This window comes from Pongo abelii, chromosome 2 (genome assembly GCF_028885655.2).
Source record: "Pongo abelii isolate AG06213 chromosome 2, NHGRI_mPonAbe1-v2.0_pri, whole genome shotgun sequence".
Taxonomy (NCBI): domain Eukaryota; kingdom Metazoa; phylum Chordata; class Mammalia; order Primates; family Hominidae; genus Pongo; species Pongo abelii.
In genome coordinates, this window is record NC_085928.1 from 64,066,750 (window position 1) to 64,092,926 (window position 26,177).

Here is a 26,177-nt window from a genome sequence, read left to right on the forward strand (position 1 = left end):
TTTTCCCTATTCCACCTCTGGAATCAACTGCTTTGTTCCTTTTATTGGAGAATGGTGTTTAGAGGCCAAGATTTGGGCACTAAGTGTGTTTACTGTTACTGTAGAGTCATTGCTTCTAGGATCTCTCAATGGATAGCTAGGAAATATTTTTATATATACAACTACATTACAAATGAATAACATAAGCATACTGAAGGGGGTAAGACTAAGCTAATGTGTTTTAAAACATTTTAGGTATTTAGAAAATTAGCAAACTTATCAATGCACAGATTGTATTAGTCTGTGTTCAACAAATTCATACAGGCGTGTATCACAGCCATTCTTTGACACCCCTAAAATGGAGGGTGATTGTGACACGTCTTCTGGTTTGTTAATCAATTTTTTTTTTTTTTTTGAGATGGAATCTCGCTTTGTTGCCAGGCTGGAGTGCAGTGGTGCAATCTCGGCTCACTGCAACCTCCACCTCCCGGGTTCAAGTGATTCTCCCGCCTCAGCCTCCCAAGTAGCTAGGACTACAGGCGTGTGCCACCACGCCCAGTTAATTTTTGTATTTTTAGTAGTGACGGAGTTTCACCATGTTGGCTAGGATGGTCTCAATCTCTTGACCTCGTGATCCACCCGCCTCGGCCTCCCAAAGTGCTGGGATTACAGGTGTGAGCCACCACACCTGGCCTGTGAATCAGTTTTTAAAAGTGGCTGGATTCACTGTAAACGAATGATGAACTTAATATTAGTGAACAGCTTGAATGACACCTATGAACTGTGAGGTGTTTGAGGTAATGAAAGTTGATGACAATGGGAGTCTTCAGGGAGGAAAGAATAATACGGATGTGAATAGCCAACTAATAGAAATAAAGACATTCTTGATGCTGTGTTAATGATCTAGTCTGTTAATAGGGGTTTAGATATGAAGATCATTGTTTGCTCAGTGACAAACTAATGTTTGGTAGTTTTCTTTGTTATATTACATAAAAGGAGAGCTCAGTTAAGAAACAGATACTCATATGTTAGGTGATCACTTTATATGTTTAAATAGTTGTGTATTACTTAGGCTGCCATAAGAAAATGCTTGGTGGCTTAAACAACAGAAATTTATTTTCTCACAGTTCTGGAGGCTGGAAGTCCCAGATCAGGATGCCAGCGTGGTCATGTTCTGGTGAGGGCTCTTTTCATGGCTTGCAGATGACCTGTGTGCTCACATGGCCATTCTTTGGTGCATGTGCATAGAGAAAGAGAGAGGTCTTTCCGCCTCCTTCTCCTTTTCCTCCCTCCCCCTCTTCACTCCTCGTCACTCCTCTCACTCTTCCTCAGTCCTCCTCCTTCTTCCTCCCTGTTCTTCCTCACTCTTCCTCCTTACCACCAATCCTACTGGAATAGGATTTCACCTTTATGACCTCATTTAAACTTAATTACTTCCTCAAAGCCCTGTCTTCAAATACAGTCCCATTGGGGGTTAGGGCTTCAACAAATGAACTTTAGGAGGACAAAATTCAGTCCTTAACAATTTAGATGATATATTTTAGTGTTCCTAAATGATTTAATGTAATTTTAACTTAATAGTTTTATATTGTTTACATTTTGACAGTTTTGACTGATGAGTCTTTTCTCATTCTCACATAAATTTACCTTGGTTAATTAAGATATGACATTTTATAGTATATACTATATCCCATTTAGAGCAGAGTATATGCTCTTGAAAGTGCTGCTGGATTATTAGAATAGTCTAACATCTTTCTTTGGCATCAGCTTTGTCCTCTTCAACTCCCTTTATATCATAGCATGCTTCTGGCCTTGGCTATTGCTTCTGTCAGCAGTGTTCCTATAATTTCTGTAAATATTCACTACAGTAATGTTTGTTATGCTCTTCAAAATGAGAAAAGGGTTTCCACGATCCATAAAAGATTGCTGGCTTTAATCTTTTGCTTCTTAGGCCATTTTCTTTAAAAGTTTAGAACTGTAGTAAGAGTGGGTTTTTAAGATCCAGGAAAACACTATTCTTACTTGTTTGCAGCAGCTTCAGCGTTATCCTGGCCGCCATTATGTTAATGGCAACCTACTAGAATACCAAAAAAGAAAGAAAGTGAAAGATGTGGTGCTTACTGCCTTGTGGCCTTGTAGAGCACACAGATTAGCTGAGTGCGCACGATAGCACTCACAGCACAGGAGAAAAATTTCATTTTCATAGGGCAATGTAATGTACTTATTTCATATATATATATATAGAGAGAGAGAGAGAGAGAGAATATTTCAAAGAGAAATAGTGTTGAAATAGTGTTATAATGAATTACAGTGCCTGACACGACATTAAACAATGTAAGACAGTATCTAAATTTCAGTTGATTTTGTTTATGTCCCTTTCAGGGTATTGTAGCAAACCTAATGGAGGTGTTGCCCACAAGGACTTTTATTGTGTTAGGTTTGGCCTCAGCTAGACCAGGCAATGCATTGGTAGCCGAATCTGGATGAATGAAGGAAGCTATAATGAGAACAGAACCTGAGAAAGTAGAAAGCTTGTCTTCTAAGGAGATAAACCCAACCCATAAATAGGGAGCAGATAAGGTTGCAAGTAAATATGGACTGGGAACAAGAAAAATGTGAGGCTGTCGGGTACCTATTTTTTATGTGGCACCGGAGTAGGGGTTTGGTAAACAGAGAAAGGCAATAAAGCTGGTCAAAGACTTCAGGGATGAGAAAATTTAGAGCCAGGGAACCAGTGTTTTTTCTAACATTCCTCTTTCTCAGTCTGTAGTGATGACTGCATAGTTAGTAGTTTTCCTTTCCAGCTAGTGAGAACTGCAAGAGCCAGACGAGATACAAGTTCAGAGACAATCTCTTTTAGCTTTCTTTTTTGTCTGTATGTGTTCCCAGAAACATTGGAAAGACGTGTGAGTACCTGGTACTGCCATTTGGAATTGTCAAGAACTGTGAAGAGTGAGATTTTATCCAAGTTTGCCTGCCGCAGTTTTACAGGTGCTGGCAAAGACACGAAACTCTTGAGTCAGACATAATGGACTTTATTAATCATGGCACAGCAAGCAGCATGAGTTTCGTGTTTATGATGATGCCCCTTGCTACCTCAAGTCTCATGCAGTTGACATGGTAGCCCAAGTGGATGCTACACTTAGTAGTTTTTCATCACAGTTGAGGAACCTCAAGTTTAAGGAACGCTAATCTTTTATAATGGTCTACAAGCACATCTGCCTGACCTTTGCCCTAGAGGGAGACAATATCTTTATTATACTGGCTATAAACAGGTTCTCTGCTCTGGAGGGAGACATCATCTCTGTTTTTCGAGGCTGCTTCCTATAAATATCTTTGAAAAGATAAAGTCAGCTAGGACTTTTTGAAAAATTGTAGAAATGTGAGAGACCCATGGAAAATTGTCTCCCAGTAGTAAGTGATTAGTGTGAAGTCTCTTGGGCTCTGAGTGTTCTTGGCTTTTGTATTCTAGTTTTCTTAGCTTATGTATCAGGAGTCAGCAAACTTTTTTCTGTAAAAGGACAGACATTAAATATTTAAGGCTTTGTAAGCCATATTCTTTCTGTCACAACTACTGAACTCAGTTGTTGTAGCAGGAAAGCAGCCACAAACAATACATAAATGGATGAACCTGGTTGTGTTCCAATAAAACCTTATTTATAGATATTGAAATTTGAATTTCATGTAATTTTCACATATCACAAAGTGATTTTTTTTCCAACCACTTAAAAATGTAAAATCACTTTTACCTCGTGGATGTACAAAAACAAGTGGCAGGCCAAATCAGGCCTGCAGGCAGTAGTTTTAGATGATGGATTTTGTTAATATAATATATTGTTTTAATACAGCATTCTTGCAACATAGCAATTGATGTTTCTAAATGTTTTCTCATAAATTACCCCAATTTGGCTTCAGAGAGCATTTTCATCTCCATTTTATGGTAAGGAAACTAATGCATTGAGAAGGAAGATGACCTGTTGACCTACCCAGATTCATAAAACTAGTTAAGTGACAGAGCCAAGACTGACTGTATTCTGGACTATTTTCCCCATAATATGTACAGGTTAAATATTCATAATCAGTATGATGTCATATATCTTTTGTTGTCAGAATATTCATTTATTGCCAGAATGCTTAGAGCCTTATAAATAATAATGATGATAATAATGCATGATCGTTTCTAATTTTCTTTATTACTATATTCCACTCTCTAGCTATTTTAATATTGAATAATTGTTATTTTCACAAAAGCTGGATATGGGAGGTAAAGGGCATTAGTTAACAAAATTTGGTAAAACATTGGCAGTTGAATAGTACAGACATTCATACACTATGTTTTCCATCTTTTCAAAGATAATAATTGATTTTATTTTCAGATATATATCATCAAAATAAACAGTATAAAAGATCCCTCCCTCCAGTCACCTGTGTTCATGCCAAACTAATATTTTAATTTATCCAGTAACTTTCATGCAAATTTTTAAACTCGAGATGTTGAGAACATTTTCTATAGTAATGTCTGGATTGCTTCCCTGTCAGGTGGTTGAAGATTATGCTGGAAGATGGCAGGTCCCTTTGCCACAGCTTCAGGTTCTTCAGACTGCCCTTTGTTGTTTTACAACAGCCAGTGCATCATTCCCAGATGAATGTGAGCACGTACAGTATGTTTTGAGTAGCCTTGCTGTGTAAGTACTTTTTACTTCTTATAAATGCATTATTTTTCTTGATGTGTTTGAGAATTTGTTTTTGATAATTTGTTCTGAAGAAGAAACCTTTCCTAAAGTATTCCCTCAAAAAGAAATGTTTATTTTTTCACTTAAGTATTCAGGCTTAATTTTGAACATGTAACCATAATTTTACTTTAAGTTTTAATAGTTAAATGGAATTTTGATATACAGATTCTTCTAGTTACTACAAGCACTTTACTTTCCTTTTTAATTCTCCAGATTGCCTTGGGAAGCTCTAATGGTAAGTCCCAGAATACAGCAGTTTAGGCTATGATAGTTACCAGAGAGACCTTAAATCAGGTCAGAAAGAGGTTAGGAAAATCCTGTTTGTTTGTTTTGTTCTTTTTGAGAAGGAGTCTCGCTCTGTCGCCCAGGCTGGAGTGCAGTGGCGTTGTCTCGTCTCACTGCAAGCTCCGCCTCCTGGGTTCACGCCATTCTCCTGCCTCAGCCTCCTGAGTAGCTGGGACTACAGGCACCCGCCACCACGCCTGGCTAATTTTTTATAGTTTTAGTAGAGATGAGGTTTCATCATGTTAGCCAGGATGGTCTCGACCTACTGACCTTGTGATCCGCCTACCTCGGCCTCCCAAAGTGCTGGGATTACAGGCTTGAGCCACCGCGCCCGGCCCATTGTTTTGTTTTTTTGAGACAGAGTCTCTCTGTCATCCAGGCCGGAGTGCAGTGGTGTGATCTTGGTTCACCACAACCTCTGCCTCCCAGGTTCAAGTGATTCTTATGCCTCAGCCCCAGAGTACTTGGGACCACAGGTGTGCACCACCATGCTCGGATAATTTTTGTGTTTTTAGTAGAGACGGGGTTTCACTATGTTGGCCAGGCTGGTCTTGAACTCCTGACAGGTGATCTGCCCACCTTGGCCTTCCAAAGTGCTGGGATTACAGGCGTGAGCCACCATGCCTGGCTGAAAATCCTGGTTTTTAAAAATGCTTATAGAGAACTTCAAATTAAAGATTAAAAACTGAACGTTTGTGATTATCCCTTCTGCCCTCCTAAGAACCCACTAAAATTATAGTAAAGAAGTAAAAGAGAGAAGAGAATGAAAATAAATAGAGAAAGATTATCAGTGAATGAACGATTTCTACAGTTTTCTGGGGGACAGAAAGCAGATAGAGGAATGGTCATGGCAACACGCAGAGCAAGTCACAGCTTCATCTGTTATTTATTTATACCTCAAATTGTACTCACACCACAACAGTGGCTTATAAAAACACTTATCATTACAAATTGCAATAGAAAGTATCAGAGTATGTCTCGTAGGATAAGTATTATTATGTGAAACATTTATTTTGGGGAGAATGCAGATAAAGAAATTAATTACAATTTTTTAATTTAGTTCAATCACCAGGCCTTATGGTCAGGTTGGGGTGGGGAAACAGCATTAGAGGTTGAGTATCCCTAATCTGATAATCCAAAATCTGACATCTGAAATGCTCCAAAATTCAAAACTCTTTGAGTGCTAACATGATACTCAAAGGAAATGCTCATTGGAACATTACAGATTTCAGATTTCGGGATCAGGGATGCTCAATCAGTAAGTATAAATACAAATACTACAAAATGCAAAACCTGAAACACTTCTAATTCTGAGCATAAAGATAAGGGACACTCAACCTCTATACTACTTTTTTATTTCCTCTATATAAATTAAATAACATTGGAGCAATGACCTTTGCATTCTGGCATTTACAGATTCCTCAATGAGACTACTAGCTAATTACTTAATTATGCTAAAGAAAAATTCATTAGTCAAGAAACTCCAGACTCATGCTCATAGGGCTCCCAATTATTTACATATGGCTTGGTTTTTACATATTAATGAATATCTAAGAATCATCAGATATTTAAAAATGCCTTCAATATGAAAAAATGCAGTGAAAAAGTGAAAAATAATTTTGAAAGAAACAGTTAATGTTAAATAAAAATGAAATATAAAATGTATAATTAGCATTTTTAGAGAGAATTGAGAAGTTATGTACAACATTAAAAACATCAGTATCATGCTGTGTGAAAGGAATAATGAGATATGAAAAATGAATTTGAAATTAAGAAAGTATGATGGTTAAAATTTAAAGTTCTGTAGGAAGGTTGGAAGATGTAAAGCTGAAGAAGAAATCCAGAATGTAAAACAAAACCAAAGAGAAATTAAAATGTGTGTGTGTACGCTGTGCCTCTTTAAAAATTGATTTGTATATATTTAAAATTGTAGGAGGGAAGGAGAGTTTAGAATATATTATTTAGATTTGGAAGAGTGAGGCAGTTTAAAAAAAAAAAAACCTTTATTTATTTATTTATTTATTTATGGACGGAGTCTGGCTCTGTCGCCTAGGTTGGAGTACAGTGGCATGATCTTGGCTCACTGCAACCTCCATCTCCTGGGTTCAAGCAATTCTTCTGCCTCAGCCTCCCAAGTAACTGGGATTACAGGCACCCGCCACCATGCCTGGCTAATTTTTGTATTTTTAGTAGAGATGGGATTTCACCATGTTGGCCAGGCTGGTCTCGAACTCCTGATCTCAGATGATCTGCCCACCTCATGCTCCCAAAGTGCTGGGATTACAGGCATGAGCTACCACGCCTGACCTAAAAATAACTGTATTAAAAAAAATTATATTTATTTTGTAATGCCCGAAGGAATATGTGAATGTATTTGTATTTGAACTTTTTGATTATACCTGACAAGTCTTACTCAAGCTTAAGTATTTAAAAAAAAAAAAAAAAAAGGCCGGGTGTGGTGGCTCACGCTTGTAATCCCAGCACTTTGGGAGGCCAAGGCAGGTGGATCACAAGGTCAAGAGATTGAGACCATCCTGGCCAACATGGTGAAACCCTGTCTCTACAAAAAATACAAAAAATTAGCTGGGCGTGGTGGCAAGCGCCTGTAATCCCAGCTACTTGGGAGGCTGAGGCAGGAGAATCACTTGAACCCAGGAGGCGGAGGTTGCAATGAGCCAAGATCACGCCATTGCACTCCAGCCTGGGCAAAAAGAGCAAAACTCTGTTTAAAAAAAAAAAAAAAAAAAGAGTGTTTTATTAGATAACTAAGCCATAGAGGGACTAGTTTCAGGATTTTCTGAATCTAGAGAATAAAATAAACAGTTGCTAGATGAGCTAATATCATCTAGAAACTGTTTCTTTCCATCTTTCCTCTTTGGGCTTTATTCTTTCAGGGCTGTTGACAGTTCTAGGATTAAGCTCAGTTTATTAACCAAGGAGGAAGAAACCCCTTCTGCCTACTTCAGATCCCAAAAATATCTTGAGAAGAACTCTGGTCAGACCTGAGTTATGTTCCTACTGCTTAGATTAATCAGTGTGTTGAGAATGTCATAAGATTTTGGGCTAGTCCATGGCTAGGGAAAAGGAGAATAAGTCATGCGCTGCATAAAGATGTTTCATATGAGATGGTGGTACCATGAGATTATAATGGAGCTGAAAAATTCCTATTGCCTAGTGAAGTCATAGCTGCCGTAATGTAGTGCAACACATTATTCATGCTTGTGGTGATGCTGCTGTAAACAAACCTACGGCTCTGCCAGTTATATAAAAGTATAGCACATAGAATTATACATATAGTACATAATACTTGACAATGATAATTATGTTATTGAATTATGTATATGCTCTACTTTTTATTGTTATTTTAGAGTGTACCCCTTCTACCTATTAAAAAAAGGTTAACCGTAAAACAGCCACAGGCAGGTTCTGCTGAAGGCATTCCAGAAAAAGACATTGTTATCATATAAGATAACAGCTTCATGCATATCACCCCTGAAGAACTTCCATCGTGACAAGATTTGGAGGTGAAAGAAAATTATATTGATGACCCTGATCCTATGTAGAGCTAGGCTGATCAGTATGTGACTTAGTTTTTAACAACAACAAAAATGTAAAATACAAAAATGAAAAAATTTTTAAAAATGGAAAAAATTTAAAGAATAAGGATATAAAGAGAAAATATTTTTATACAGCTGTACAAATGTGTTTGTGTTTTGAGCTAAATGTTACAAAATAGTCAAAAAGTTAAAAATAAAAAGTTCATAAAGGTTATAATAAAGTTAATTTATTATTAAAGAAAGAAAAATTTGTTTGTAAGTGTGGTATAGCCTACATATACGGTGTTTATATTTCTACATTAGTGTGTAGTCATGTCATAGGTATTTACATTCATTCACCATTCAGTCACTGACACACCTATAACGACATCATTCTTGCAAGCTCCATTCATGGTAAGTGCCCTGTGCACATAAACAGCTTTTATCTTTTATACCAGGGGTGTCCAATCTTTTGGCCTCCCTGGCCACATTGGAAGAATAAGGATTGTCTTGGCCCATACGTAAAATACAGTGACAATGACAACATCTGATAAGCTGAGAAAAAAAAATTGCAAAAAGATTACGTAATGTTTTAAGAAAGTTTACGAATTTGTGTTGGGCCTCATTCAAAGCCATCCTGGGCTGCATGCAGGCTGTGGGTTGGACAAGCTTGTTTTATACTGTATTTTTACTTACTTTTCTCTGCTTAGATACACAAATACTGTTGTTACAGTTGCCTATGGTATTCAGTACAGTAACATGCTATACAGGTTTGTAGCCCAGGTGTGTAGTAGACTATACCATTTAGCTTTGTGTATATACATTCAGTGATGTTCACACAAGGACAAAATCACCTAATGATGCAATTCTCAGAACATATCCCCATCGTTAAGCAACATATGACTGTACTATGTTGGCTGCCCCATCAGAACCACAGAAATGTTGGAGAGAGGAGCAGTTTCCTTAAAGAATTGGCTACGTAGACAAAAATAATAAACAAAAAATAAATAATAACACTGCAAGGAAAATGTTTACATTATTTTGCAGATTACCAACACTGTTTCAGTTATTCTCTACTGATTTTTGAGGAAAATAAGTATTAAAATAAATTATTTGTAAGCAAGAAGTATTACTGTTTCAGTGCCTATTGGAATTTTTTCCCTCTTTCATCTATATAATCTTTGTTAACTTTAGTGTTATGTGAAAATTCTTATACAGTTTTCAAAAGTTCTTTGGTTTAAAATGTCATTTATTGACTTCTCTTGCATTGCCTGCTAGCTGATACGGTTTCACTGTGTCCCCACCCAGATCTCATCTTGAATTGTAGCTTCCATAATCTCCATGTGTCATGGAAGGGACCCAATGGGAGGTAATTGAATCATGGGGTCGGGTTTTTCCTGTGCTGTTCTCGTGACAGTGAATAAGTCTCATGAGATCTGATGGTTTTATAAAGGGCAGTTCCCCTGCACACACTCTCTTGCCTGCTGCCATGTAAGACATGCCTTTGTTCCTCCTTCGCCTTCTGCTGTGATTGTGAGGCCTCCTCAGCCATGTAGAACTGTGAGTCCATTAAACCTCTTTTTCTTCATAAATGACCCAGTCTCGGGTATTTCTTCATAGCAATATGAAAATGGACTAATACGCTAGCTTTTCTGCTACTGCCCATGTAAAAAATAATGTGTCAAGCAGAAGCAAATCTTATCTAAGATGTTCAATGTAAGGCAAAAGAAATATGTTATCTTGATGACTTACTAAATAGTAAGATTTCTTAGAAGGAAAACTTTTTGCATTATTTGTATTTACTTTACAGAGAAGTTAATTATATTTTCCATACCAGAAGAAAAATGGGGAAATAGCAACATGTTGGTTCTACTAAAAGAGTAGTAAATCTACAATAGTATGTTATTTTATTTAAATATTTAATCAAAAAATTTTTCTAACAATTACTGCATAATTATTTGGTCATTCTGTAAAGCTCTGCTTGCTTCTAGGGATAAAATAGAATATAAGATAGATAAATTCTCGTTCTCAAAGATGTTACAGAGCTAAGAGATATTATATTAAACAAGCAGTTATACTTTTATGTAATTGTAGTTAGGAGAGAATTACAGAGTGCAATGAGAGGGCATAACAGGGACTTGACCTGTCTTGGAGGTCAGTAAAAATGTGCTGGGTGAGCTAACTTGCTGTACTCTGAAGGAATGACAGGAATAACTTAGATGAAGGAGCAGAAGAGCCTCTTAGGGATGGCAAACAGAATGTTTAAGGCACCTGGATATTAACAGATTTCAATATATTTATTATCTGTTTTTACAGTTCTTTTGATTTACATCATGACTTTAAATTTTTTATTTGCTTGACATATGAAGTTTATTAAATAATGTTATAAAATAATTTAAGGAGATTATGTCTTTTATATATGTGTAACGTTTGCAAATAAAATATGTTATATGGAAAAATTGTAAGTTACTATATTCTCTGGCAGTATTGTCTGGTATATATGTCCACCTTAATAAAAGCCTTTATCTACTTTGTAATTATACATATGTATTGATCTGCCTTCTATCAGCTGGGAGACTCGAAAAATTAGAGTTTTGCTAGTGTTGTCTACAGGGAAGGAAAATGGATTCTGCTTTTATTTATACCTGAGTGTTATTTCAGATGTTACAGAAACAAAAAGTCATGTAGTGAATTGTCTTAAATCAGCTAATTATAATTCTGTCTAACTACCTGGGTTGACTGTCCTTGTAAGATGTATTTTCTGAAGAAACAGAGATTTTGCTTTGTGCATATGGACCTCAAATTCATTCTTTGTAGATAAGAAAACCGAAGCCTGAGAGGTTGGGGGACTTTTGCAAATTGAGTTAATTAAGTGCTTATTGTTTTTTCCTCTTGCCTTGTTTTAGACTGGTTAAATACTGATTCCTAAGTTAAGTTTCACAGGTGGAACAAAGCCAAACACCCTGAAACTAAGTGGACTTTCAGGCAGAAAACATAGACTTTATAAGTTTTACATAAAAGAAAAGCAAACTGTAATGCTGCCTTCACAGCCTCCTTTTACGCAACAGAAAGTAAATATTCATAGATTTCAGCATTCCAGGTAGAGGTGAGTTATGGGACAGCAGGTATTTGCCTGACAGCCACTAGGTCCACAAGAATCACTGGAGGAGGAACTAGTTCAGCTAGTAGTATTTGGTGTGTGCACTGGCAAAGACTAAAAGGTATTTTGGCAAGCTGTCTAAGAGAAAAGACCAAAGGGTCTTGTCTTCATGGAGCTAAGTGGGTATAATCAGTCTCTTATTTTGAGTGGCTAGATCTTCTTGGACTAGACTACACATGTAATGTTAGATCACTGATCCTTTCTGATTATGTTGCTAAACTGTACTGTATTTCAAACAGCATTTATGCCTAGCCTAACTTCAGTCTCTACTCTATAATCAAGTTTTACTTGATTGCATTTATAATTTAAGTCTAGGCTTTCAACTAATTTAGGAAATGACTTGGAAATAAAGGAAAGAAGGCTAATTATAAAGGTACGTTTGTTTTTTGCGGGGGCTGGGCCCCACAAAAGGTGTATGTCTTGTAGGTCCCAATGAGTATTGCCCGTCTCCACAGCATCTAGTACTCTTACTACTTCCTGACTCTTTATATTGACGAACACTTATTCAACACCTTCACCAATTTTGTATCTATTGTCTTTACTAATCATTTGTGACATGTGAACTTAGTCATTTTAGAGAAAAATCTAGGTCGTCTAGCCTTGTATTTCTTTGTCTTCTCTCTCTGAGGAAGAGATAATATTTTTTTTTTTTTTGAGGCAGTTGGTGGTCTTAATTCTTTCTCTTTCTCTTACTAAACTTCATGAGATGGTTTTGTTCTTCCCTATTACACTAGAATATTTTGTTTATAGGATTTGTTGTAGCTAAAGTCAATATTAAAAAACTCTTAGTGCATTTGTTTGTATTGGCCATCGTTAGAAACTTAGTATTGCATTTGGTCTTAGTTGTGACTAGCATCTTTTCCCCAGTAATTTTGGTCTTTATTGCTCCTTTTATTGATTTTGGAGTAAAGTCGTTGGGACTATAGTTGTTTTATGAGCAAAGAGATAGATTACTAATTGGTGTATTTGTGTTGGTAGGGATGGAAAGTGATCAAGGGAAAAGAAATACCCTGTTCCCACCCACATTAGTATTTATATCAGAATCTAGAGGGCTGTAGATGTGTAGTTTTGGAAAATGGCATTTATTGTTTTTCTATTCTAAAGGAAGGAAAGCTTGATAGTTCTCTTGGTCAGTGTGGATATACAAAAATTAGAGCAAAAAAGCAGTTGACTACAAGCTACTATTAGGAAGATCTTTATTCTTTAAAAGTTATTCTTTAAAAGATGTATATAGTCATTATGAATGGTTTAAGTACATTTGAAATTTTTTATTTTGAATGGCTTAATCTCGTGCTAAGTCAGATCATTAAAAAACTACAGATCTGACTTTTTTTTTTTTTTAACTTCCTTCCCACTAATATTTTTGGTTTATAGAACTAGACTACAATATTATACTGGCAGCTTTTACTGTGGAATGAAGAAAAAAGAAAAAAAATTACATGAAATGCTTCTGTAATTATAAAATTGACAAAATTTTGCTCACTGCTTCTTACAAAGAAAACTTATGAGAAATTATCCCAGGATTAAGGCACTGGAAGAATTTCTTCCAAGTCTGCTGTATAAGAAGCAATGAACAGAATTACAGAATTCAAAATATTTAAGCAAATCATATATTTTTAGTAATTTATTGGTTGAAGCTTATTAGCTATAGTTTTCTTAAGCTTTGGTATCTTGAAAAGGTTTTCCCTTTATAAGAAACAATTTGCTCCTTGTTTTGTAGGGAATAATTTTCAATGAATTCACTTTTGTTTCCTTTTTTATTTTTTCCCTCTATGAATAGGACTATCAGTTATGTTAAAGAGAACCAATACCATCTTTTCTCCTGTAGAGCACAGTGATAAGCATATTTTTTCAAGGATATGTTTAGGATAGAAAGGGGTGGGGAGAAAGGAAGAGACAGGAATGTGAATGTATTATGTACTAAGAGAAGTGACAGGGATCACCCCCTTTTAGCCCTTTGCTGTTTTTTCCTCTTTGGTTTCTGCATCCTCAAGGTATGCATGCAACATCAGTCTCTCTTCATAAAATGCTGTCATAGTTTGTAGACATTTCACATTAGCTTCTTTTGCAAGAACCAGGTCTGCTTCATCTGTCTTTCCATTTCATTAAAAACATAAATCGCCACAGGAATCTGTTGCCCCAATGATCTTTTCTGGTTCTAGCCTTATCTCGAAGCCCCAAGCAATATCATCACTCTGTTCTCTTTTTTGGACTTGATACTGTCAGCACAGTTTGAGAAACTGGATTTCCTTGCTACTTTGTGACTTCTCCCCAGGCTTGTTATTTTAACCCTCCTTCATCATCTTAAACTTTTTTGTAAACTAAGAAATGAGCTAAAGGCAATCCAAGTTTTTCTCAGATTCCCAAGTATTGTGCTCCTCAGAAAAGCCTTTCTACTTCAGTAGATAATCCACTTGCCCCTTAACTACATGCCTGTCTAGCACCTTCTCCACAGTGTACTCCTCTTCATTCTCTGATGAACTGTCAGCTGTGTGCTTGGTTTTCTTTCCCATGTTGCAGTGTTCTACCTGAAGGACTAAGGCCACTGCATCCCAGATACTCCCAGTTTGTTCTTTCCCTCTGGGCTGTCAGTAGTGGCCTCCCCTCCCGGGTCTAGGGCTTGGCAGACTGACCTTCATTTTCTTTTTGATTAAGATCTATTTCAGTCAGGATTCAATTAGGTAAATGTAAACCATCCTAGATAATTCAGTAGAAGGAACTTATTCATAGAATCACTTTTAAAGGTGTTAGAAGATCTGAGAGAACAGACAGGAGATGGTGAACCTGAACATTGGCAATTGTGGTAAGTTGCTATTAGCTCTAGAAATGGAGGGACAAAGGAAAAAGAAAGTATTACTAGAGCCCACAGACAGGGGATGGTTGATGAGAGGAAGCAGCACTGATTTGTGTGAGAGGGTACCTCTGAAGAGATATAACTACTGCTATAGAGGATCTTGAAGCAGAGGGGTAAGGGGAGAAAGACCCTCGTTTCTCCTTCCTCCTGACTTCTGACTTCTGCCATTGACTCCCTTTAGCCAAAACTAACGAGAACCCAAAGACCTTTGTTTTGAAAGACATTTCCACTGATTATTGAATTTTAGATTGGCAATTTTTTTCTTCTTATACTTTAAAGAAGTCCATCCAGTGTCTTCTGGCCACATTTTCTTCTGATGAAAAATCTGTTTTTTATCTGGTTCCATGTATATAATGTACCCGTTTAGGGGCTTGCTTTTAAGATTTCATCTTTATCACTTTTAATTTTTGAGTAGGTAATACATGTTCATGGTTCAAAATTCAAAAAGTATGGAGTATACAATGAGATACCCTTGCCATTTACATTTACCTGTCCCCTAGTTTCCTAGTTTCCGTATCTGTAGCCATCCAGTGTACTTATTTTCATGAGTTTTCCTTTCAGATATATAATGCATATATAAGAAAAAAACTCATATTCTCATTTTAGACAAATGCTAGTATACTGTACACACTGTTTTGTATCTCTGTTTTTCACTTACATATCTTTCCCCATCAGCATAGAAAGAACACTGGTCATCACATTGGCTGTAGAGTATTTCACTCTTATGTGTATATCAAAATGTAATTAACCAGTCCCTTATTAATGGACAGTTTTTGTTTCAGTCCTTTGCTGTTATCAACAACCCTTTAATGAATTACCATGTATGACCGGAATATGTACAAGGGTATTTGTATATCTTAGATGTATCCTAGGAGTAGAGTTAATTGCTAGATCAAAGAGTGTAATTTTTCACTTATCATACATTTATACAAAGAATGTAATTTTTCATTTTGGTAGATACTGCCAAATTTCCTCTGTAAAGGTTGAACCAATTTATATTCTTGCCAGCAAGGTAAGAGAGAACCAGTTTTCTCACACCTTTGTCAACAGTGTTTTTTTTTTTTAAAATAATGGGAGACTTTAACACCCCACTGTCAATATTAGACAGATCAATGAGACAGAAGGTTAACAAGGATATCCGGGACTTGAACTCAGCTCTGCACCAAGCAGACCTAACAGACATCTACAGAACTCTCCACCCCAAATCGACAGAATATACATTCTTCTCAACACCACATCACACTTACTCCAAAATAGACCACATAATTGGAAGTAAAACACTCCTCAGCAAATGTAAAAGAACAGAAATCACAACATACTGTCTCTCAGACAACAGTGCAATCAAATTAGAACTCAGGATTAAGAAACTCACTCAAAACCGCTCAACTACATGGGAACTGAACAACCTGCTCCTGAATGACTACTGGGTACATAATGAAATGAACGCAGAAATAAAGATGTTCTTTGAAACCAATGAGAACAAAGACACAGCATACCAGAATATCTGGGACACATTTAAAGCAGTGTATAGAGGGAAATTTATAGCACTAAATGCCCACAAGAGAAAGCAGGAAAGATCTAAAATTGACACCCTAACATCACAATTAAAAGAACTAGAGAAGCAAGAGCAAACATGTTCAAAAGCTAGCAGAAGGCAAGAAATAACTAAGATCAGAGCAGAACTGAAGGAGATAGGGACATAAAAAACCCTTCAAAAAAAATCAATGAATCCAGGAGCTGGATTTTTGAAACGATCAACAAAATTGACAGACTGCTAGCAAGACTAATAAAGAAGAAAAGAGAGAAGAATCAAATAGACGCAATAAAAAATGATAAAGGGGATATCACCACTGATCCCACAAAAATACAAACTACCATCAGAGAATACTATAAACACCTCTACACAAACTAGAAAATCTAGACTAAATGGATAAATTCCTGGACATATACACCCTCCCAAGACTAAACCAGGAAGAAGTTGAATCCCTGAATAGACCAATAGCAGGCTCTGAAATTGAGGCAATAATTAATAGCTTACCAACCAAAAAGGGTCCAGGACCAGACGGATTCACAGCCAAATTCTACCAGAGGTACAAAGAGGAGCTGCTATCATTCGTTCTGAAACTATTCCAATCAATAGAAAAAGAGGGAATTCTCCCTAACTCTTTATAAGGCCAGCATCATCCTGATACCAAAGCCTGGCAGAGACACAGCAAAAAATGAGAATTTTAGACCCATATCCCTGATGAACATTGATGCAAAAATCCTCAATAAAATACTGGCAAACCGAATCCAGCAGCACATCAAAAAGCTTATCCACCATGATCAAGTGGGCTTCATCCCTGGGATGCAAGGCTGGTTCAACATATGAAAATAAATAAACGTAATCCAGCATATAAACAGAACCAAAGACAAAAACCACATGATTATCTCAATAGATGCAGAAAAAGCCTTTGACAAAATTCAACAACCCTTCATGCTAAAAACTCTCAATAAATTAGGTATTGATGGGACGTATCTCAAAATAATAAGAGCTATCTATGACAGACCCACAGCCAGTATCATACTGAATGGGCAAAAACTGGAAGTATTCCCTTTGAAAACTGGCACAAGCAGGGATGCCCTCTGTCACTACTTCTATTCATCATAATGTTGGAAGTTCTGGCCGGGGCAATCAGGTGAGAGAAAGAAAGAAAGGGTATTCAATTAGGAAAAGAAGTCAAAATGTCCCTGTTTGCAGATGACATGATTGTATATTTAGAAAACCCCATTGTCTCAGCCCAAAATCTCCTTAAGCTGATAAGCAACTTCAGCAAAGTCTCAGGATACAAAATCAATGTGCAAAAATCACAAGCATTCCTCTACACCAATAAAAGACAAACAGAGAGCCAAATCATGAGTGAACTCCCATTCACAATTGCTACAAAGAGAATAAAATACCTAGGAATCCAACTTACAAGGGATGTGAAGGACCCCTTCAAGGAGAACTACAAACCATTCCTCAATGAAATAAAAGAGGATACAAACAAATGGAAGAATATTCCATGCTCATGGATAGGAAGAATCAATATCGTGAAAATGGCCATACTGCCCAAGATAATTTATAGATTCAATGCCATCCCCATCAAGCTACCAATGACTTTCTTCACAGAATTGGAAAAAACTACTTTAAAGTTCATATGGAACCAAAAAAGAGCCCACATTGCCAAGACAATCCTAAGCCAAAGAACAAAGCTGGAGGCATCACACTACCTGACTTCAAACTATACTACAAGGCTACAGTAACCAAAACAGCATGGTACTTTTTACCAAAACAGAGATACAGACCAGTGGAACGGGACAGAGCCCTCAGAAATAATGCCACACATCTACCACCATCTGATTTTGACAATCCTGACACAAACAAGAAATGTGGAAAGGATTCCCTGTTTAATAAATGGTGCCAGGAAAACTGGCTAGCCATATGTAGAAAGCTGAAAATGGGTCCCTTCCTTACACCTTATACAAAAAATTAACTCAAGATGGATTAAAGACTTAAATGTAAGACCTAAAACCATAGAAACCCTAGAAGAAAACGTAGGCAATACCATTGAGGACATAGGCATGGGCAAGGACTTCATGACTAAAACACCAAAGGCAATGGCAACAAAAGGCAAAATTGACAAATAGGATCTAATTAAACTAAAGAGCTTCTGCACAGCAAAAGAAACTACCATCAGAGTGAACAGGCAACCTACAAAATGGGAGAAAATTTTTACAATCTGCTCATCTGACAAAGGGCTAATATCCAGAATCTACAAAGAACTTAAACAAATTTACAAGAAAAAATCAAACAACCCCATCAGAAAGTGGGTGCCGGATATGAACAGACACTTCTCAAAAGAAGACATTTATGCAGCCAATAGACATGAAAAAATGCTCATCATCACTGGGTATCAGAGAAATGCAAATCAAATCCACAGTGAGATACCATCTCACACGAGTTAGAATGACAATCATTAAAAAGTCAGGAAACAACAGGTGCTGGAGAGGATGTGGAGCAATAGGAACACTTTTACATTGTTGGTGGGACTGTAAACTAGTTCAACCATTGTGGAAGACAGTGTGGCGATTCCTCAAGGATCTAGAACTAGAAATACCATTTGACCCAGCCATCCCATTACTGGGTATATACCCAGAGGATTATAAATCATGCTGTGCACACGTATGTTTATTGCAGCACTATTCACAATAGCAGAGACTTCAAACCAACCCAAATGTCCATCAATGATAGACTGGATTAAGAAAATGTGGCACATATACACCATGGAATACTATGCAGCCATAAAAAGGATGAGTTCATGTCCTTTGTAGGGACATGGATGAAGCTGGAAACCATCATTCTGAGCAAACTATCACAAGGAAAGAAAACCCAACACTGCATGTTCTCACTCATAGGTGGGAATTGAACAGTGAGAACACTTGGACACAGGAAGGGGAACATCACACACCGGGGCCTGTCATGGGGTGGGGGAAAGGGGGAGGGATAGCATTAGGAGATATACCTGATGTAAATGACAAGTTAATGTGTGCAGCACACGAACATGGCACATGTATACATATGTAACAAACCTGCATGTTGTGCACATGTACCCTAGAACTTAAAGTATAATAAAAGAAAACTTTATTATGACAATTTTCGAGTATACTTGAAAGTAAAAGTAGTAGAAGCAACTATCACCTAGCTTCAACAGTTATCAGTATATTGTCAATCTTGTTTCAGCTATATTTCCCCACTCCTTACCCATTGCTAGTTATCTTTTTTATGTAAAGCTTTATTAAAAATTATAAATTACATATAATTCACCCATTGTCAGTTTATAATTCAGTGATGTTTTGGTAAGTTTTATAGAGTTGTGCAACCGTTACCACAATCCAGTTTTTCATTTTCATTACCCCTGAAAGCTCCCTCATGTTCATTTGCATTCAGTCCCCAGTGCCTACCCAGCTCAAGGCAACTACTGCTCTGCTTTCTATCTCTATAGAGTTGCTATTTCTAGGCATTTCATATAAATGATATCATAGAATATGTAGTATTTTGGATACTTTCACTTAGACCAAGTGAAAATATTTAAAAATAGTCTTGCAAAAAAGTCATGTAAAATAGTCTTTTAAATGACTATTTTTCACTTAGAATAATGTTCTTGAGGTTTACCCATGTTACAGCATTTATCAGTAGCTCATTTCTTTTTGTGCTTCATAGATTTCAGTATATGGATATATTACATTTTATTTATGCATTCAGCAATTGCTGGCTATTCAGATTACTTCCAGTTTTGGGCTATGAACATTTCTGTATGTGTCTTATGTGGCCATATCTTTTCATTTCTCCTAGGTAGATACCTAGGCATAGAATTGTTAGATGTATGATTAGTTTATGTTTAGCGTTTTGTAAAACTGCTACTCTGTAACCAAAGTGACTGTACGATTAAAATTCTAACGTTTCCTATGGGGGTAGCAGTTTCTTTACATCTTCACTAATATTTTTTATCTTTTTCATAATAACCATTTTAATGGTTATACAGTAGTATCTCATTTTGGTTTTAATTTGCATTTCCTCAGTCCTGTCGTTGGTAAGCATCTTTTTGTGTGCTTTGCTATTTTATATTTTCTTTGGCAAAATCTATCAAAATTTTTTGCCCATTTTAAAATTGTATTATTTGTCATCTTACTGAGTTCTAAGAATTCTTTATGTATTCTGGATATACACTCTTTATCAGATATGTGATTTGTGATTTATCCCATGTTATATCTTGTCTTTTCATTTTCTCATTGGTGTCTTTTGAAGTTTATTGCTGGTTTTAAGAGATTTGGTTATAATGTGTTTTGTGTAGTTTTCTTCATGTTCTTAAGCTTCTTGGATCTGTGGGCTTACAATTTTTGTCGACTTTTGGAAATGTCCTCAAAAAACTTTTTTTAGAAACCACTATTGTGTTTTCTTCAGGGATGCTACCTGAAGGGGAACAACAGCTGTCCTGCAGCTCATTAATAGCTCTAGTCGTTTTTTGTCTTTCTCTTTTAAGTAGTTTTCTATTGCTATACCTTTGTTTTCCCATTATACTATTATCTTCTATAATGTCAAATTTGCTGTTAATCCCACACAATGTATTTTTCATTTCAGACATTATATTTTTTATGTGCAAAAGCTTGACGAAGGTCTTTTGTGTCTTCCATTTCTTTACTTAACATGGTTAATCTTTTCTCTATCACTGGGATTCACAAAATATGGCCCATAGGCCAAATCCTAAAATAGTATCTGGCAATTCAGTCTCTACTGTAAACCCAATATAATAGTGCAAGAATTTGAAGCCAGTGGTGCACTGTTTTTATCATATACTAAATTTTCACATACTATTGTGGTCTCTTTTTGGATTTTCTATTGTTTCATTAGCCTATTTGTCTGTTCGTGTGCCAACACAATGTTGATTTAATTATAGAGGCTTTACAAAATTGGCTAGTCCCTTTTCATTTCTCTTGTTTCATGTTTCCCAGATATGCAATTTTGTAATGAAATTGTCTACCCCCAGAAAAACTTGAAGATACTTTTACTGTATGTAAATGTGTAAATTAGTTAAGGGGAATTTAGCTTTTAACTTATTGAGGTATACACTTTATATACTTTATCTTCCTCCAGTAAAATGACATTGGAACACTAACGCTGAATGAATGCTTATATGTTATTGATGTCATGTGTTTTTGCTCTGTTTTTAAAGCCTAGATGAGATTATTTTTATTAGTACTTCAAATTGTCAAAATTCGTTAGCCTATATATTTACTGATTTGCATCTTAGACCTTTCTTTCCAATTTAATTTCTCATGTTTTTGTAAATAATCTATTTCTTTCTCTGTTTATCCACTGCTCTTTATTGGTATTTTATAGTTTATTATGATTAGCTAGATGTATAATTATTTATCTCTATTGGCATTTTCTGGGCTCTCCTGAATCTATGGATTTGGATTTTTCATCGGTTGTGAAAAATTCTTGTCCAGTTAATGTCTTTGCCACATTTCTTATTTCCCTTTTAGAACTATGATTAAACATGTATACTCCACCTCTGTGTTCCTTAACTCTTGCTTCTTGTGTTTTCCATTTCTTTGTCTTCCTGTAGCTACTCTGGATAATTTTTTCAGATTTTTTCAGTGTACCAATTTTTTCTTCAGGTGTATCTAATCGTCCATAAGCTCTGCCTGTTGACTTTTAATTTCAGTGATTTTATTATTTCTGGAAGCATTTTGACTACTGATAATTTTATCTTGTTCTTTATATTTTCAATGTCATTTCTTAAACTATATAATACCCATATTTTATATTCTGTGTGATTTTCATAAAGTCTCTGTGACTAACGTTCTTTTGGCCTTGTTCATAGTGCTGTGTTTCCTTGTATTTTGTGGTTTTTATTGTCCTTATCATTATTATTTTTGTTTATATTGTGAGTTTGTATTTTCTAGAATGAATTTATTTGTGGTAATTGAAGCCTGGATTGAAAGAATTTGCATTTGTTTTTGTCAGGTACCTGGAGATATTACTAGCTTGGGACCAATATTAGCTAAATTCTTGGCTTGAGAATTTTTTGACCATGTAGGTATATGAATTCAGGTCACGACCTACATGAGAAGATTTTCAAAGTAGTTTTTTTTTTTTTCCCTTTTTCTACTTAGCTCCAAGGTCACACTGGCAGTTTTCCTTCCAGTCTAGAAATGTGGGGAAGAATATACTGGTGTAGCTATTTGAATTTTTAGTCAAGGCAAGCTATTTTATCTAGCATTTTAATTGTTTTCAGAGGGAGAATCATTAAAGGTACCTAGTGACTCATACTATGGAAAATACAATGTATAGTTTCTTTAGTTTTGTCCATACAATAGTCTCCCTTCATTTGTGGATTCACTTTCTGCGGTTTGTTACCCATAGTCAACCATGGTCCAAAAATATTAAATAGAATATTCCGGAAATAATACATTTTAAAATTGCAGGCTATTCTGAGTAGCATGATGAAATCTCACACCATCCCAAATAGGATGTGCATTATCCCTTTGTTCAATGTATCTACACTGTATACGCTACCTGCCCATTAGTCATTTTGTAGCCCTCTAGGTTATCAGATCAACTATCATGAGTATCACAGTGCTTGTGTTCAGGTAGCCCTTATTTTACTTAATAATGGCCCCAAAGCCAAGAGTAGTGATGCCGGTAATTCATATATGCCAAAGAGAAGCTGTAAAGTGCTTCAATTGAAAAGGTGAAAGTTCTCAACTTCAGAAAAAAAAAAAATTTGCATGCTGAGGTTGCTAAAATCTCACAGTGAGAACAAATTTCCTGTCTCTGAAATTGTGAGGGACAAAGAAATTCATGCTAGTTTTACTGTCACACCTCAAACCACAAAATTCAAAGCCACATGGTGCATGTTAAGATGCTTAGTTAAGATGGAAAAGGCGTTACATTTGTGAGTGGGAGACATGAACAGAAACATGTTCAAACTGATGAAAATTGGGTTAGGTGCTATCCGTGGTTTCAAGCATCCAGTGGGAGGGAAGGGGTCTGGTAATGTATCCCCTGTGGATAAGTGGGCACTAATTGTGTGTGTGTGTCTGTGTGTGTGTGTGTATGAACAAAACTGTTAACTTTTTCCTCCCTCAGTAAAGATGTTACTGAAGAAAATATTTTGAAGATTAAGTGCATTAGAATAGTTAAGTATGTCAACGTTACCCACAATCAAATGCTCTTTGTTCCTAAGTAGGACTGAATAGAAATTTCTATAAGATATCAAACCTTCAGTTAGTATATATAGAAAAAGTTCTTAAAAGTTGAGTGTTTTAAATAAAATGTGGGTAAAAGTTTATTATATTATTGTTTGACTCATGTAGAGTAGACCTAATTTTCCTTTACTTAAATTGGTAAGTGGATTTCTTTTATTTGGAAAATTAAGTATCATATTTAGTGGAATTTTCCTATGGTAGATAAATGCACAAATCTTTCTTGTATTTTAGTGTAAAAATTACTAATACGCTACAGAAATCCAAAAAAGAATAAGGGTTAGCAGAAGTTTAAGAGTTTGTTTATAAGTAGACCTGCACAGTTTAAATCTGCATTATTCAAGGGGGAACTGTAAATCATTTTGTTTGGGAATATCCTGGGTAATTATTTCAATTTAGGTAAGTGAACTGTACATAACTTATAATTTGGACTAAAATTTTTTATAAGTGTATAAACAACATATTAAACATGGTAAAAAATAATATATTAAACACATTTGTTGTAGAAACATATTAAACATGTTCAACATGAAAAACTGCTAAATATTATGATACAATAATAAATTTTTGGAAAGAAATCTTTTGATGAGTTTAATCAGATTTTAAAAAAATCTTCATAATTTAAGAATAATTAGCCTGTTACACTTCAACAAAATTGACATATGCATAGCTGAGCAGAACAAACCTCTGAAGATCTTTTGTTTCCTTATAGATTGTTGAAGAAAATCTGGATGGTGACACGTTAATAAATAATGGTTGTACTATGTTATTAATCAGCAAATACCTATGCACTAAGTGCCAGGAATTGTGCCAAGTGCTTTTCAAGAGGTAGTTACTATTATTACTTGTGTTTTATAAATAAAGAAACTGAAGCATTGAGGTATTAAGTAACTTGCCCAGGGTTACTCATCAATTAAGTAGTGGAGCTGAGATTCAAACCCAAACAGCTAGACCATGGGCCTGTAAAGGACCAGATACTAAATATTATAGGCTGTCTGCCTATAATAGGTCTGTGTTGTCACTGGTCAACTCTACCACTGTGGTATGAAAGCAGCTGTAGTCAATATGTAAATAAATGCATATGACTGTGTTCCAGTAATACCTTATATATTGGCACTGATCATTGAATTTCATGTAATTTTCACCCACCATGAAATACTGTTCTTCTGACTTAAAAAAAATTTAAATATGGCAAACCATTCATTTCTCATGTACTATACAAAAACTGGCCTTCCTCGGGCCAGATTTGGCCTGTGAGCAGTAAATACTTGCTGACTTCCTTAAAACTTCCTCTAAGGAAAAGGTTTGATGTGTTTTGCCTTTATTTACTCTTATTTTGCATGTGTTTTTTCTCTTTTTAATATCATTATCATGGAGTTGGACCATGTTATTTAGGTAACTGGTAGTGGGGCATGCACACTACCATCTGTGCTTAAGATGGTACAGTCCAAACAGCAGTTTGTAAAGTTGATAAGTAGTGGGTTCATTTCTGTGTTTTAGGAAGATAATAACTGCTGTGTTGAACATGGATTTTGAGTAAGTATGGAATGTTAAGAGTGGAGGTCCATTAGATGTTTAAAGATGAGATAGATGTGAATTAGTGCTTTGTTACTAGGAATAGAGAAGATTCCAGAGATGCTTTTTGTTGGGCTTGTTTTATACTTATTAATAGTAAAATGAAAAATTATAAAACGATTAATAACGAAAAATAATTCACCCTTTCATTTCTTACCCCTAGTTCTTATTTACCCTTTGCAGAGTCAGTTGCTGTGTTGGATATCCTGCTAGATAGTCTGACAATGTACAAACTTTATGTATTGGTGTATATGTTCCCTCCACCCCCTGACCCCTCACCTCCATTCCCATTTACACAAAGATAATGTAATGAATATATATCTCTGGGTCTTTGCTTAACAATATATCTTGGAATTTTTTAATTCATATAGATGTAGCTATATTCTCACTAATGTTCTATTAATATTTGTATTATATTTCATTGTATGGATATATTTAATTTGCCTAGTACCCTATGGTAGACATTCGGAATATTTCCAGTTTTTTGCTTCTATAAACCATTTGTAATGTATATTGTTGTTTCTGTCTTTGAGCTTATATATGTATATTTTGAGGATGAAATTTCTATAAGTAGAACTGCTAGGTCAAATGGTATGTGTACATTTTAAATTGTGATGAGTATAGGAACATTTACATTCCCTCCAACAAGATTATCAGGTCCTGTTTCTATACACCAAAGCCATCGTAGAATACATCATCTCTTTTATTTTCATAAATATGAGAGGAGAAATGGTATTTAATCTTTATGATTTTGGCCTAATAATGAATAAGAGCATGTTTTTCTATTGGAAAACAAATCCACTTGCATTTATTTTCTGCGAAATATTCTCTTGCAGTTTTCTACTAGGTTACTGACTTTTTTTTTTTAAACCTAACTTGTAGAAGCATTTAAATTAAGGAAATCATCAAAGAATATTTTTCAGTGTATCAGTTTGCTTTTGATTGGCTTTACGTTTTTTGGTCTGTTGATATTTTAAAATTTGTAGTAGTCAAATTTATAAAAGTGTCAGGTTATGGAGTATGGGGATTGTGCTATAAATGTGTAATTATGTAATATTTATGTCTTTTATGTAATTTTAAAAGCGTATATATTCTCATATTTACATTTTATAATTTGTCTATTAGTGATTTGTTTTGATTAAAAGCAAAAACTATTATACAAACAACTTTAGGTAGTTACACTGGAGAATCTGCTAGATGAATTAAGATCTAAGATTTAGAGGGATTTGTCACTTGTACTACTTTAAGATTGCTAAATAATAAAT

The 26,177-nt window shown here is 35.6% G+C and overlaps 1 protein-coding gene and 1 pseudogene across 7 annotated transcripts in view; one reads left to right on the forward strand and one right to left on the reverse strand.

The window, feature by feature from the left end:
* ZNF654 (zinc finger protein 654) overlaps positions 1 to 26,177 on the forward strand; it is an 83,999-nt gene that overhangs the window by 22,545 nt on the left and 35,277 nt on the right. For 4 of the 7 annotated variants that reach the window (XM_054551672.2, XM_024244309.3, XM_054551673.2 and 1 more), the window contains exon 2: positions 4,519 to 4,664. The exons of the other annotated variants lie outside the window; for them this stretch is intronic. In XM_054551672.2, the coding sequence (XP_054407647.2) occupies positions 4,519 to 4,664 (146 nt within the window). The remainder of the gene's footprint in view (positions 1 to 4,518; positions 4,665 to 26,177) is intronic. 7 annotated transcript variants of the gene reach the window in all.
* On the reverse strand, positions 12,997 to 26,134 carry LOC129058519 (chromobox protein homolog 5-like; annotated as a pseudogene).